General features: G+C 38.8%; 1 protein-coding gene across 4 annotated transcripts in view; it reads right to left on the bottom strand.

Annotated features, from left to right (window-relative positions):
- Positions 1-7,853: 7,853 nt before the first annotated feature.
- Positions 7,854-15,269, bottom strand: part of gdpd5b (glycerophosphodiester phosphodiesterase domain containing 5b) — a 44,427-nt gene continuing 37,011 nt past the window's right edge. The window contains exons 11-18 of one of the 4 annotated variants that reach the window (XR_002746194.3): positions 14,264-14,485; positions 13,934-14,091; positions 13,690-13,837; positions 12,186-12,268; positions 11,413-11,427; positions 9,987-10,099; positions 9,390-9,714; positions 7,854-9,240 (exon numbers count right to left, since the gene is read on the bottom strand). Coding sequence is in view for 2 of the 4 variants with exons in the window: in XM_023271199.3 (XP_023126967.2) it covers positions 9,155-9,240; positions 9,987-10,099; positions 11,413-11,427; positions 12,186-12,268; positions 13,690-13,837; positions 13,934-14,091; positions 14,264-14,485 (825 nt within the window). In the remaining 2 variants the exon portion in view is untranslated. The remainder of the gene's footprint in view (positions 9,241-9,389; positions 9,715-9,986; positions 10,100-11,412; positions 11,428-12,185; positions 12,269-13,689; positions 13,838-13,933; positions 14,092-14,263; positions 14,486-15,269) is intronic. The other 3 variants (XR_002746195.3, XM_023271199.3, XM_023271200.3) reach the window with 3 other exon arrangements.

The following is a 15,269-nucleotide window of genomic DNA, read 5'->3' as shown; positions in this document are numbered from 1 at the left end:
TTTAGTGGAGAAAGTTATTTTAGTTGTCGATTAGTCTCTTAAAAACCAAATAATAAATTGGATTAGTCAAGAGGTTTAAATTTCTTACTTTGTCATATTTTAAATATGACAAAAAATATATAAAAACAAAGCGTCTTGAGACAATTTGACCTGTATTTGGCGTTATATAAATAAAACTGAATTCAAATTGTATGTATCTTGTAATGTTGGAGTAATTCAGCCATAAATGTTGGAAAACACATTTTCTTTGTCCATTAATCTGTTGATTGTTTTCTCCACTAATTCATTTCTTATTTTGGTTTATAAAATGTCAAACCCAAATATATTCAGTTTACTGTCATTAAAACCAAAAAGATTTACATTCATGATGCAGGAATCAGGCGTTTTTTCACTTTTTATCTTAGTTTAGTCAGAAAGATAGTTGATAATGTGTGAATTGTTGCAGCTTGTGAGCCGGAAAAGGTTTTAATCTTTGGGGCCGAGTGTCAGAAAACATTTAGAAACCAACATCAACAAAACACTCAACAAAGATTTGAACATCATTAAAGGGAAATCCAACTTTTGCATGACAATGTCTAATTAAAGGACATTAATTTCCAATGAAAATGTGTGATATTCATCCTCTGGAGCTTTCTCTTCACATCGTCTTCCACCTGGACTGGTTTGGTCGGGAGCATGTGCAACAAACATTTGAAAAACTGCACTTTAACATCAATGAATGACATTGAAGTTTAATCTCTACATAAATGAGACTGAGTCTGAATGTGCTGCTCTGTCATTAACTCCTAAGTTTAGGGAAAGTTCAAACAAAAGAGGACAGTTCAGATAAGACTTGAGAATGAGCTTATTTTGAACAAACATCTCAGACTTTCTGAGCTTCAGCACCTCTAGCAAGATATTTTAACAACAAGCAACTCAAGAGATCCAGAAGTTGGAGAGAGTTAGCTTTAGCTGAGCCAAAGAACATGTGGGACGCTAACCCAGCAAACATTTCAGACTTTTCTCTGTGAATTCTGGGAAATAATTTCCTATTTAATGACAGAGCTACACATCTTAACTCAGTCTCATTAAAACAGACTCTAATTCAGTGTCATCCATCTATATTAAAGTGCAGTTACCCATAATGTTTGTTGCATGAGCTCCAACAAAACCTGTCCAGGTAGAAGGCCACTTTGACAAACAGGAAGTGGAAGATTCCAAGCAGATTTATAGAAGGGGGAACCGGACTGTACTAAGTGTGGTCGAGTATAGAGGGGTGTTTTGTGGGTTTTTAAGGCTGATAATGATAATTAGTGAGACATTTGGAGTCAATATTAATTTGCAGTAAATGAAAGTATTTAAAATCTTGGATTTAAACTTACAAGAACACAAACTCTAACAGAAAACTTTGTTGATACGTTTTTGTTTTGTTTACAGATGTTAAGTTAACCCTTAAACATCCTCACCAAGAAAAAGGCAATGAAAAATTATTTCTTTATATTTCTTATCTCTTTGGGGCACTAATAACACCAATCAATGGTTTTTTTTATGAAGAGACCCACCAATTTTTAAAATATTGACCTCTACCAAACAGTTGAGAAAAATTATTTTACCCTTTTAAATCTTTTTTTTTACATTTCAAATGACACATTTGTGTTCAGCAACTCCTTAGGCACCATAATATGTCAAAAGTATTACTTCATCTTTGAAAATCACAGCAGAGTCCTCATGTGAGGAGTGCTTTTGCTCGTGCTAACTTCCTGTGAGCAGACTAACTTGCTCTGCATGCTATTTCAAAACACAGTGACATCTACTGGATTTTTTTTGTATAATATAGTGGTACCTAATGAGGGGTAGAGATGGCTGAAAGAGGTGGACTTAAGTAAAACATATTTTTCAATAAGATTTAGTGTTGAAAAATGACATTTTTCGACATAGTATACTATGACGTTTTTTTGCGCCAAAATTCATGATGATTTTTTTTCAAAGAAAACCTTTCTGGAGTGTTTTTCACGGCCTCGTTTACATTATTTCATCATATGGCATGTTTTCACAACATGTTGCAAAATGACATTTTTCGACAGTATACTATAGCGTTTTTTTTGCGCCAAAATTCATGATTTTTTTTCAAAGAAAACCTTACTGGAGTGTTTTTCACGCCCCCTTTTACATTATTTCATCATATGGCACGTTTTTACCACATGTTGAAAAATCGCATTTTTTTTTCGACATACTATACTATGGCGTTTTTCTGCGCCAAAATTCATGATAATTTTTTTTCAACGAGAACCTAACCATAGTGTTTTTCACAGCCTCCTTTACATTATTTCATCATATGGCACGTTTTTACAACATATTGAAAAATCGCTTTTTTTTCGACATAGTATACTATGGCGTTTTTTTGCGCCAAAATTCATGATGAGTTTTTTTTTCAAAGAAAACCTTTCTGGAGTGTTTTTCACAGCCTGGTTTACATTATTTCATCATATGGCACATTTTTACAACATGTTGAAAAATCGCTTTTTTTTTTTCGACTCAGCTGCATGCCTCCGTCCACCCGGCCTCCGTTGACTCGTCCCGCCTGCCGTCTCTGGAGCTGAAGCTGGATTGGAACAGACCAAAGTACAGTCCAATCACGATGCCAGCTGCCTCTCAAAAGGCTCCTTCATCTGGCAGGTGGCGGCACTTCTTCTGAGGGGAAGCTGAGCTGGCCCAGCAGAACTTTGGAGATGTGTTCCAGTGGTTGGTGGATGTGTGGGGAGATAGAGAGGGACCTTTGAATTGTTCAGAAAGGAAAACAGGGAACCCATTGGTAGTTTTAGTTTAGGATGCCACTACGGTGTGTTTTTGGGTTTTAAGATGTGAACAGGAAGAGTTGTTTTTCCTATTGATTATCTTTTACTTTGTTTATGGTTGGAATGTCCATCAATGTCAACGTTAAGTTCACTTTTAGTTCTGTTTATTTCTTCTTATTTTACTAACACCCATTTGCTTTTAACCCCCTCACATGTTGTGCTGTTGTAAACTTACTCTTTAAAATAAATACTCGTCTAACCGTCTGGAAATCAGCGTTTGGATTGTTTTTCTGTCGCTCCTCACCTACTTCAGAAAGCCAGGACATTACGTTTTGTGGACTTAAGGCTAAACTATGACATTTTCAGAGTGACATGCTACACTCTGACGTTTTTAGACCAAAGGCTATACTCTGACATGCTCTACTATGATGTTTTTTGGACAACATGTTATACTATGACATTTTAAAAGCAAAGGCTATACTATGACGTTTTTAGAGCTACATGCTATACTATGATGATTTTAGAGCGACATGCTATACTATGACGTTTTAAGAGCGACATGCTATACTGTGACATTTTTTGAGCGACATGCTATACTATGACGTTTTTAGAGTGACATGCTATACTCTGACGTTTTTTGAGCGACATGCTATACTGTGACGTTTCAAGAGCGACATGCTATACGATGACGTTTTTAGAGCGACATGCTACACTATGACGTTTTTAGATCGACATGCTATAGTATGACGTTTTTAGAGCGACATGCTATAGTATGACATTTTTAGAGCGACATGCTATACTATGACGTTTTTAGAGCGACATGCTATACTATGACGTTTGTTGGGCGACACTCTATACTATAGGCTTTTTAAATTGACATATTACTATGACTTTTTTTTGTTTTAGTTTTTTTTGTTTTTTAGCAACATTCAAGAATTTGAACAGTTTTAAAAATTACTATAGTTTTACTTGTGCAATGAAATATTATTCTATGGCATTTCTTAGATGACATATATTCTGTTTTCTTGAAAAACATACTATTTTGACAATATACTGCACTATGGCATTTTTTGAACCACATATCATACATGACAATTTTAGGCAACATCCTATCATTTTGCACTTTTTGAACCACATAATAATCAGCTGGGTTTTTTTGCTGACATGCTATACTGTGAACTACAGGCCATACTATGTTATTCTTGAAAAGTATACTATACTTTGACATTTTCTGAACTACATCCTATACTATGACTTTATACACAGAGTGCATTGGTTACATGTTGATTTATAATCTAGATTTTTTTCAGTTTTGTTTTTTGACGGGATTACCACAGACCTGACCGTGAACACTGTTGACACCCACCCGAGAGAGACGCTGCCTAAGATCTCAAGGCTGCTTGGTCGTGGTCTTTCTGGTCCTGCTCCAGAACACCTTCATCAACTACATCTTCTTTTAAAGAGGCCCTCAGATGCTGCAATCTCTGACCTTCAGGAGGAACTGCTGCTTTCACTCTGTAACGAGACGGCGGTTATTTTAAAGACCCAGCTCCTGGCGGCTTTGAGTGAAAATTTAACATCCATCAAAACAGAACTACAGACAGTTAAATCTGAGCTGTCAGTCAGTATTTCAAACATCAAGTCCAACCCGGCTGCCCTAAAGCACACTGTGGGTGAAACGGAAACTTCACTCTCCACATCACCGACGACATCGTCACACTCCAAAGCAGAGCACCTGTCTGCTGAACTTTTAAAAGTGGACTATAAATGTGAAGAATGTGAGCAGCAGCAGCCTGTGAGCAGCGGAACAGATGTGATCAGAAAGAAGTCATTTTCTTTTTTCTTTTCTTTCTGGTTGACTTGATGCTGTCAGATGCAGATGTTGGAGCTGATTCTGATCTTTCAGGATAAAAAAGCTGCTTTTCCTTCACAGACTTTTCAGGAAATTATTCTCTCAGGTTTTCTCTGCTATTTATATTTTTATTATCTGTGATTATTTCATTATTTCTTTATTGTAAAAATAAAGTTTGAGGCATAAAGACTCATTTAGTTATTTTAATCCTGAAATCTTTGATGTAGCAGAACTAAACTTCCATTTTCCTTCTTGTACACCTGATACTAGAACTAATCGTATCTTCAACGCGGATCATCTGCTTTTAATGAATCAGCAGCAACATCACAACAACAAATGAGACAATTTTCAACAAATTAATGAAACTGATGTCATTTAAAACTATCAGAGTCTGTTTTAGTGTCATATTAAAGCTGATTACTGACAACTAGAACATTAATGTTACTGTTTTAATCACATTTAAGTTTCCTGAACGTTACATTAATGTCAACCAGCCACAGTTTTATGAACTTAATGAACCACATTACAGGAACACAACACACTTCAGCTGTTTACATGAAACTCAACACATTAGCTTGATGCTACGTTAGCTTTAATCAGGCTACGACTGAGCAGCTAGCTCGGTTAGCATCACTAACATTAAAGCTAATATTTACTATGCTAATTTTCTTCTCTGGTTAACACACACTGAAACAAACTCCACCAACATCTGGAGTGCATGGCACACATTATACCTGACACTAAAGTTGCATATAAAGTGCAGTAAAAGCGGCACCGATACGAAAATAAACATTTATTTACCAAACTATTAGAGTCCTTTCAGTGTCTGCTGGTAGAATCAGCCGAAGGTAGAAAACTGGTTAAAACAAGCCAACGGGCAGGAAAACTGTCTGTGGAAAAGGTTCTGTTGCTGCACCGATAAATAAACCAAGAGTTATTATATCAGAATTAATCCAAACAAGGAGAACGGAGTCTCTGCTGCCTCCTCCATAGGACCTGTCACTCATTCCAGACCGGACTGTCAATCAAGTAGTCCCGCCCCCTTGCTTCGCAAAACTTTAACGCTCTATAAAAAAAAATCAATATTGATTTATTTTAAGATCGGCCATCTGATCTCTCATTCTGACCATGAAAACTCACGAAAAAATTTTTTTATGTACAGTCTATGCACCGTACTCTGTTTGGCTCCACACTTGCTGATGACCACTTCCGGTCCCAGAAAATGACTTTACTTTCTTTTTATTCTAAATATAAAACGAAAATCAAAGCATTAAAAAAAAAAAATCGTATGCCCCTTTTTGATCATGAAAGGGAAAAACGCCTTGTATTTCAATTTTAATTTTTGTATTTTAAAACGAAAATCAAATAACCACTCGTTTTTTGTTTTTCAATACCCGTTTCGGAACGGAAAATCCAATTACCAGATCCGTACACGGACCATTTTTGTATTCCACTGTCAATACTCACCGTCAGTGTTTTGCCCACTGAAAATAACAAGGACGTTTATCTGTTGTGATCTGCTTTTCAGCCTATTAAAATTCCATTTCTGAACTCGACTGTCTTTGTGATTTGAGACGATAAACTCCGGTAGGTTCATTTTGTAGCCCACATACTCCTGTAAGAAGTACCTCACATACTGATCACATATGATTTACTTGATAAAGACGCTGGTGACGTTAAATATGCACAGTGAGGGCTCTAATGTAATGCAAGGAAGTTCAGATGCAAGTAGGGTGAAGCCATACTACACTTCTACAGAATGAAATAAAATTAGACATTTACCGATACTGGTTGGTCAAGATTTACTTGAGCAAACCAATAAACCCCAGTAGTTCTTGATGTATTAGTGTACATGAGTGACATACCATGATATGAATGAGTTCTGCAGCTTCAAACAGTCAAACGACAATTTTTTGAAATAGGAAGAGCAATTCTGGCTGCTGGGAGTTTCCCAGTCAAAACAATAACAAAAGATATAGTTTAATAATTTTCTGAAGTAGCACAGGATCATGGGAGTGACATTACCAGACATACCAGATAAGGTAGGTACATTTTGTGTATTCATGTTGTGTCATTTGGTTCTAACGAAATATCTGTAAGTGACATTATCCATTGTAATGTTAACTGCTATCAATACAGCTGTAGCCAATGTTACCTAGTGAGTTTAGTCATCTTTACAAAAAAAATAAATTAAAAAAAAAAAAAAATCGGCTGATGTAGCCACCATGATCTCACCCACTCACAGATATAAAGCAATGACTTGTCAATCTCAAGCTAGCCCCACTGTATAGAGATGGGATTTCTGGCTCTTTGAAGGGAGCCGGATCTTGAGGAGCTGTTCCTTTCAAAGAGCCATTCAAAAGACTGGCTTGTTGTTATATTCACTTACTTTTTAGAAGTCAACTAGGGGTAACTCATTTTTATCAAGGAACCTATCACTGGTAGCAGTTTTAAGATACGATATGCCATTGATTATATACTGCTTCATCCTCATTAGGGTCGATGGAGTCTATCTGAGCTGACTTGGGGCAAAGGCAGGGGACACCCTGGACGGGTCACCAGACTATCACAGGGCTACATTTCGAGACAAACAAGGACTCACATTCACAACTATGGACAATTTAGAGTTACCAATTAACCTCAGCATATTTTTGGACTGTGAGAGGAAACCGGAGTACGTGGAGAAAACCCACGTATGCACAGGAAGAACATACAAACTCCATGCAGAAAGATCTTGGGAAGCCCGGGACGCAAACTGGGGAGCTTGTAGCTGCAAGGCAATAGTGTTAACCACCACCCACTATGCCTCATGGGACTCATGGGGTACACAAGTGACACGTGAAGAAAGTGTGGGCAATTTGCACATACAAATGGCTTGCAACTGCGAACCGTTTCTCATCGTTCACTTGAAAGAGCCGTTCAAACATCTGACTCGTTCGCAGTCGTCACATCTCTATCACCTTAAACTCTAACCTGGTTTATTGTCTATTTTACTGTAAATGGAAGCATAATTGTGTGCTGCAGACAGTGGAGTCCGTATCATGTTCTGTGAAAGAAAGTTTTCTCATTGGCATACACTGGACAACATTTTTACTGATACTAAATTTATCTGATATGCCAATATCTATAACACACAAGACAAAAATATAATTAAATTCCTTTAAACCAAATTAAAAAATTAATAATTTAAAAAAAGATATAGAAAAAATCCCAACAGGAAACATCTGTATTAGTTTTTTTTTTTAATGTTTACTTCTGAGGCACAGTAACACCCAGAGAAAGAAAACAAACACAAAAGGCAATCCATTTCTTGACCTGTGCTGCTCGTTGTGACACTTGTAGCATCCCTTCAGTTAGCTTACAGCTTTATTTTCACATTTAGCACCCACTTCATTTACCTTACAGCATTTCAGTTTTACACCAGCAACCGACATTTAGATGCATTTTAAAATACCACAGATTTAACTGCAACTCAAAGGCTGTGCAGGGAATTGAAATCCATCATGACCAGACTATGGCAGTTATTAAACTATCACATTGATCAAATGGTATTCTTAGTTGGCTTGAGCATCTCACACATTGGTTCACCTTTTATATACACAAGAACACACTCAACACAGCACTGCACGCAGGGTAAAAAATATATACCCAGCCAGAATACACACAATACACTGTACACATCTTTTTTAAAAAAAAAAGAATACGATAATTCATACACATTCACCATAAACCATAAAAAGACAGCACGAATCTTCATCCTCCAACATTTTCACCAGTTCTTCTGGTTTCAATGGGAGCACAGCTCACACAAGTCAGTTGATAGGATCCTTACAGTTACATGCACTGGTCAAAAGTAGGCCAGGAGGGCATTTAGCCTCTATAAAATACTCATCTTACATCCACCATGTGAGCATTTCACCTGGAGGAGAAGGCAGGACTTCAGTAAACATTGTGTTTGTGTTTTTTGTTTGGTTTCTCTTTAAATATAAATATGAATATTAGTACTATCATGATCTACAGCACCACGGAGAGCTGACAGGAGCATAATGAGCTGTAAATCTTTCACCTCATGCTGCGGTAAAGCCTTGTTAAAAAGAAATTCATCTGCTAAGAGAAGAATATCATTTGCACCGCTTAAAATAACAAACAGCTTTGGAAAATTAGCTAAAAGTAAAGAATCTGGAAATTCATATTTAAAAAGAAGCAGGCATTGGTAACTCATTAGGGCCTCTTGGACATTTGGATGTGGGAAAAGGAGGCCACAGACTTGGCGAATTCCGTCAATAAAAAGTGCTTGTAGTTCTGTGTGATTTACATCATGTGTGACAAGGAAAAAAAACACTATTTACAGAATGTACACAGAGCAAATGGGCACCTGGTGTCTCCTCCAGATACAGCAGTCTGTCTGTTAATCAGTAGGGCAGAGGGGAAGAAAAAAGGCTTCACACTGATAAACAGGAATGATGTGAATGCTAAGTGAGGCTGCTTCCATCTTGCAACAGAAAAAAAGACACAGGCTGAGGTCCAATCACTGGCTGATGCCCTGATTGGTGTAGTAGTTGTAGCCGTTGTCCCCGTACAGCTCGTCAGCACTGCCGACTCCGTTCCCCACCTCTGGAGGGCGCCAAAGGACAAAGGAGAGAAGTCACTATACTGAACAAAACGCATCTCACCGCTTTTAGAAAACAATTAGCACAACACCAACTTATAAAAGGAATGAGGAAATGATGAAGAACCACAAACACGTCACTAACATGACCTACCTTTGACCCAAAGCACTAGAGGCTGTCTAGACAGACTGGGGCATCTATCATGTAGGGGAGGTTCTACATGACGTCATCTCCACTGGGAGGATTGTAGGGGAGCACGGATGCATGAATGGATGGATGGATGGATGGATGGATGGATGGATGGAGTGGAAAAGGGTAAAGTAGGCAGAGAGGTGGAAGGCAATGAGGGATGCAATGGATGCACGGAAGGAAAGGGAGAAGTCACTGCTTGCGAAGAAGATGGAGGTGTGGTAGGATGGACAGGAGGTGCTGCACATCACACGAAGGATGGAGAAGGGAGGCGGTTACTGGGGTTGACCTTCGACATGGAAGAGATGAAGAAGAGAAGCGAGAACGTTCACAAACACTCACACAAGACGCATGCTGGGATGGAGTGGCATGCTGGCTGGGCACCTGAACTTCAAAATGGCTTGTTTCTCATCTTAAAGCTTTCACTGTGTGGAGCGATTTTGGACGACGATTTGTTTGAGAGTTCAGGAGCCAAAATTAACAACAACAACAAATACACAGTACAAAACATTAGAGGCTGGCAAACATAGGTGTCTCTTCATCTCCCTGCATGGGTCTTACCAGAGAAGATCAGTTTCTCCTTCATAACGTTGATGTCTGGACTGGACCTCCTGACTGCAGCGCTCAGCATGATCTGTTCAGGGTTGTAGCTGCGCATACCGCTCGTCCGATACCTGCGGCGTCAAATGTTTGGTCAGAAATCACCTCGAGACACTGCCATACCACTACATACTGCTGCCTCTGCCTGCAACACGCAGTTCAAGGTCATGGTTTGGTGTATGGAGGGATCACATTTCAATTTTTGAAGTATGGACTTTGAGTACACGCCTAGCTGTGACTGATGGGGGAAAATGTTTAGCTTCAGACAACACATTTACTTCTCATGAAAGTGTACATTGAGTTTTGAACAAAATATGAACACTATTTAGCTTTATTGATGATGAATAACCAATTTAGGCATGCTTTATAAATCACTTATAGGCATTTAAAATGTGTTTTGCTAATTTTTATACATGAAAGGTAATCTAATAATAAATGTCTAATAAGTTACTACTAAATGGATTTTGGTGCAGATTTTGTGCAGCTCTCTTTCCAAAGGTAAGTGGCCATAATGTTTAAAGGGACTTAGTTAATTATTCACCATTTTAAAGTGCTTTATAAATTAGAGCACTTACAGAAATGATGTTTAGTTCAATACTAAATGTATTTCATGTGTATGCCGCATGCCTATTGATATACTCTCTAAGTGAATTACAAAGACAGAACATTTTAGTCTTTCCTGTAAAAAAAATTCAAGAGCACATTTTCATTTGCTATTCTCGCAGAGGATCCCTTCCTACAATCAAGGCAGAGGATTTCATTTCCTGCGTGTACAAACGGTGTCCTTCCTTTAAAAAAAACAGCCTTGATTTCAATTAAATTAACTCAAGAGCCTTAGTCACAGTGAACTGTGACTAATGCACGGAAGCATTCAGAAACCGAAATGCAAACAAGCGAGGATTTAGTTCATCAGCATCAATAAAAGCCAGTCCTGAGGCACTTTCCCCGATGAATGCAGGTATGTAGTTCATTTTAGACATTTAATCATTTGACTTAATAAGACAGATGATAGATCTAAAATCCTACTGGGGACTTTTACATTTTGTGCTGTGTGGGTGGAATTTTATTTAGCCCACAGGGTGACGATAAGAACTCGTTCCTCTAGAGGAAAGTGGCAGCAGTGCAGTACAACGATTCAGGTGAGATAGAGAGAGATGAGAATAAATATAGAGAGACAGTGAAAAATATGGTGGAGAGAAAACTCTGAATAAGATGGATGACATAATAATGATAGCTACAAAAAAAAAAATCAAACATACGAAACAGAGTAAGACGAGCGAGAAGGTGAAGAATGCGTCAAATGAAAGAATGAGGGACAAATAAAGTGGTAGACAGAAAGAGGGTGAAAGGAGAGAACACTTCGGGTCAGAAGAAGTGACCCAGTTACCTGATCATGTGATAGCTGAGAGAAGATGCCAGAATGCAGCAGAGGAGGAGAAGAGCATGCACATCAGGCAGAGGAGAGAGGACGGGGAAGAGGAGGAAAGACAAAAAAGGACAAAAGAAGGCAGGAGAAAAAGAGAGGTCAGTATAGAAGCCAGCAGAAGCTACTGAAGAGCTCGGCTAAGCAGAGCAAACTCGTAGTGGACTGATAAGGGGGGGGAAATCAAAACCCTCCATCCAAGAGACGACAGGAGGACAGGACATCTGTCTCTGGAGTCGTCAGGGAAACAAACAAAACCACCTTCTTCAACAGTGGAAAAGAAATACTGGAGGAGCATGAAGGGTTTAGCCAAGAAAAAAAACATGTTCACGTCATGTACATCTTCTCTGCCATCACTGGTTTGTAACAAAACGAACCAAGGAGGTAAAAGGGTAGAAGAACATAACGGCTATAAAGCCACAAACAAAATGTGTTTAAATATGATTATTCTTCTTAATCAATCCATTGAAGGTTATTATCAGCAAAAACATGAGAAAAGTGTTTCAAACATGGCATGCATTAGCTCCTGTTTTACTGATGTGTTCCAGACATAAAGATGTGTGCAGAGTGAATGTAGGACACACTGAAAGAGATTTGTAAGTGATAGGTGCCTGTTAAATAGCAGAAATAAGCGTGTTTGGGTGTGAAAGAGAAATAATGCTCCAGCAGGAAAATCTTGCGTAAGCGCTCACAACAATGACTTGATTGCGGTTATATCATCAAGTGTCTGTACTTACTTCTGGAAAATGAATATTCCTATGACTACAGCAAAGGAGATGAGGTCTGCAGACACCCACATCAGGCAGTATTCACTTGGGCTCTGGAAGCACACACACATACATAGATACAGCTAGTTTAGATAAGAATTTTACCCTCAGTATATTTACAGCAGGATCCGCCACGGGGTGGAGCTATACGCCGTGAATATCATCTCTTCTATAAGTCGCAAACTTACTTCAGACATGTGCAATGCTTCTGAAATAAATAAAACCACTATAAATATGACACGACATGATTCCCAGTTCAAACTAACAGACAGCACTGCAGACGTCACGGCAGCCTCCACGAACCACAGCAGGGTGCCGGGGCTAATGTGCACATGTGGTCATGCAGAGTTCCCGTATGGTGGCACACATGGGGACACTGGCACGCTGCGCATACAAGACGGGTGAAACGATACCGCACAGGCTCAGTGTGGGTGCTACCCACGTGTAGGAGTTTAAGGAGATGATTGACCTAGAAAACCGTGAGTCACATACACTGCAGAATACAGTAACGGTGCTCGTCTCTCTGCTGGGACTTCAGATGAGTGTTGAAAAATAATAGGATATCATGTTCAATGCAGGAAATGATGAGTTCAGGTGAAAGCTTGAATCCCTTGTTGAAAGCAACCAGTAGAATCCAATTTATTCATACAGAGGAGATGCAGCTGAAGAGGACAGACTGGTTAAGGAGGCACTTCATGGGCTTTACAATGGCTTTGGAAATAATTATTCCACCACCTGTTCGTTTGTATAGTCTACACAACAAGACGTCATCACTGATCATTTCGTTTGAATTTTATCATAGTGGCAAATAATTACAGCATCTTCAAAAAGACTTGAAAAGAGTCTTAAGGTAATTCGACACGAGCAATGATTTATGTTTTTTAAATAAAATGTATTGAAACCATAGGTTTTCACTATTTCATAGAAGGGGAAAAACATTTTCTGAGTCTGCAAGATGACGAGAAAACAGACATCTTTGGGTCTATTGAGGAGGAATACAGTGAGTGAGCCATTCCTAGCTGGTTTGGAATCAGCAAAACAACTGCCCAGTACAACCTGAACAAGAGAATGTAATATGGCTCCACCAAGAACAACAATACACAAAGGAAGAGGCAGAAAACAATGGCTACTGTGATCTTATAATTATTAACAAAGCTGTCTATCCAGTACATCCAATTATATATATTGCAGATGAACATAAGGACGTCAACCATAACCAGTTAATAAATGCATTTAGGTGCACTGTTTAATCATCTGTTATCAAGCTGAAATTTCTTTTGTTGTCAGAGAGCATGGATACTTATATTCTTTGTGGCTCTATGCACCCATGCTCACTAACAGAAAAGGGAAAGATGAAAGAGAGCCATTCTCTGAAACGCAAACTTAAAAGGATAAACAATGAAACCCAATTAAAAAAGACAAATACAAAGTTCGCTGCTAAGAAAAACTTAAACCAAATGTGATGAGTTCTTACCATGAGCCAAATGGGGTAAGGCACCTTTTGGAGTATATGCGGGGCCTCTGAGGAGACTGAAGACACTCCGCTGCACCAGAGTACCGAGTACAACCAGGGCTCGTTGACAGTGTAGAGGGTGAGGTTTATGTGGGTCTCGGAGAAGTCTCTGAAAACAGTCACACACATTAAGGCGCTTCTTTGAATTTAAATCCATGTGCCAAACTGATAACATGTCAGGTTTGTGTGTGTGTGTCGTTCCTACCTGATTTCCCGCGTACTGGCTTGATTGTATCTGAGCAGCAGCCTGCTGATGCCGTCCTTCTGCAGACTCTGAGGGCTCCGTTTCTCCACCGAGGTCTGGATCAGACCAGGTGCTAACTGTCTCACCTGAGCTCTGTGCTCATCAGGAGTCCACATCACCTAGACGCAGCACAATAAACAGGACACACAGTTGTTTCAATGACATTTTCTGTCACCAACATTAATGAAGTGAAAGATGAATAATTGTTATTTTTATATTATTTAGCATCTTAATCCATCCACTCTGCATTAAACGAGTGTCTATTTAATGATTTATTATTAATTTAATTACCAGGCTTTGAGAAACCCCAGACTGCTGCACAGCTTGCAGTGTATCATTGATCCAGCTGTGGTAGCAGGGGTGCTCTGGAGAAGGTCTCCGCAGCCTGAAAACCACCGTGGTGTTGTGATAGGAGGCCAGCTTTAGAAGCTGCTCCAGGCTGCACACACTCTGGTTGGCGATCAGTTCTATCTCACGTGAGGCCAGGGTGTGCACTGTCCAGAAGGGGTCATCCTGAAGCAAGAGCACAGAAAAACACATCAGATTTGTATTCAACAGAACTACAATATCACTGGTTTTACAATCTCAATCTAAAATTTTAATTGATTGCTGTACTGTAGTAACATTTATGCTTCTAAGTAAATTTGATTGTATTTCTGGACACCTGAAATAAAATACGTATGGGCTTGTAATGTTGCTTTGAACATAAGCATCCATCCACGTGCTCTGTAGAGCATCTGGACAACGCCCACAGGATATAAAAATAGTACAATATTTTTACTCATTTGCTTTACATCTTCTCTCGCTTCATTGGTCTCTCGCTCCTCGGAGAACAAATTCAGATGCTTTATAATTAGGTCATCCATAATGTACTTCAGCTTACTTTTTTCATGAGAAAATGCATCAGGTTTGGCATTTAATATGTGTTATTAAAAAAACAAGAAGAAAAAATTTGACTGTGGCATTGCTTTGTCTAAATTCCGCAATGAAGTGGAAAGGCTATTCTTGAAAGCAATATCCATCTCCAGTGTGCACACATGCAGTGTAAACAGTGAGGAGAAGAGCGAGAAAGCAATAAAGATTCACACAAATACAGACACAGGCCAAGTGTGTGTCTGTTTGTGCACTTTGTAATCTCATAAATCTAAACATCGGAGGACAGTACTTTAACAAGACATACTTACTTGCCATAGCAGTTTTTTGAGTGACATGCATGTTTATTGTATGAGGATTAGACTGAAACATGGCAAAGCAGCACACAGCCTAAAAAGCAGAGCATCTATCCAATTGCCTTACA

Source organism: Amphiprion ocellaris, chromosome 7 (genome assembly GCF_022539595.1).
Source record: "Amphiprion ocellaris isolate individual 3 ecotype Okinawa chromosome 7, ASM2253959v1, whole genome shotgun sequence".
Lineage (NCBI taxonomy): Eukaryota > Metazoa > Chordata > Actinopteri > Pomacentridae > Amphiprion > Amphiprion ocellaris.
Note: the sequence above shows the minus strand (reverse complement) of the source record. Positions and strands in the feature narration are given on the sequence as shown.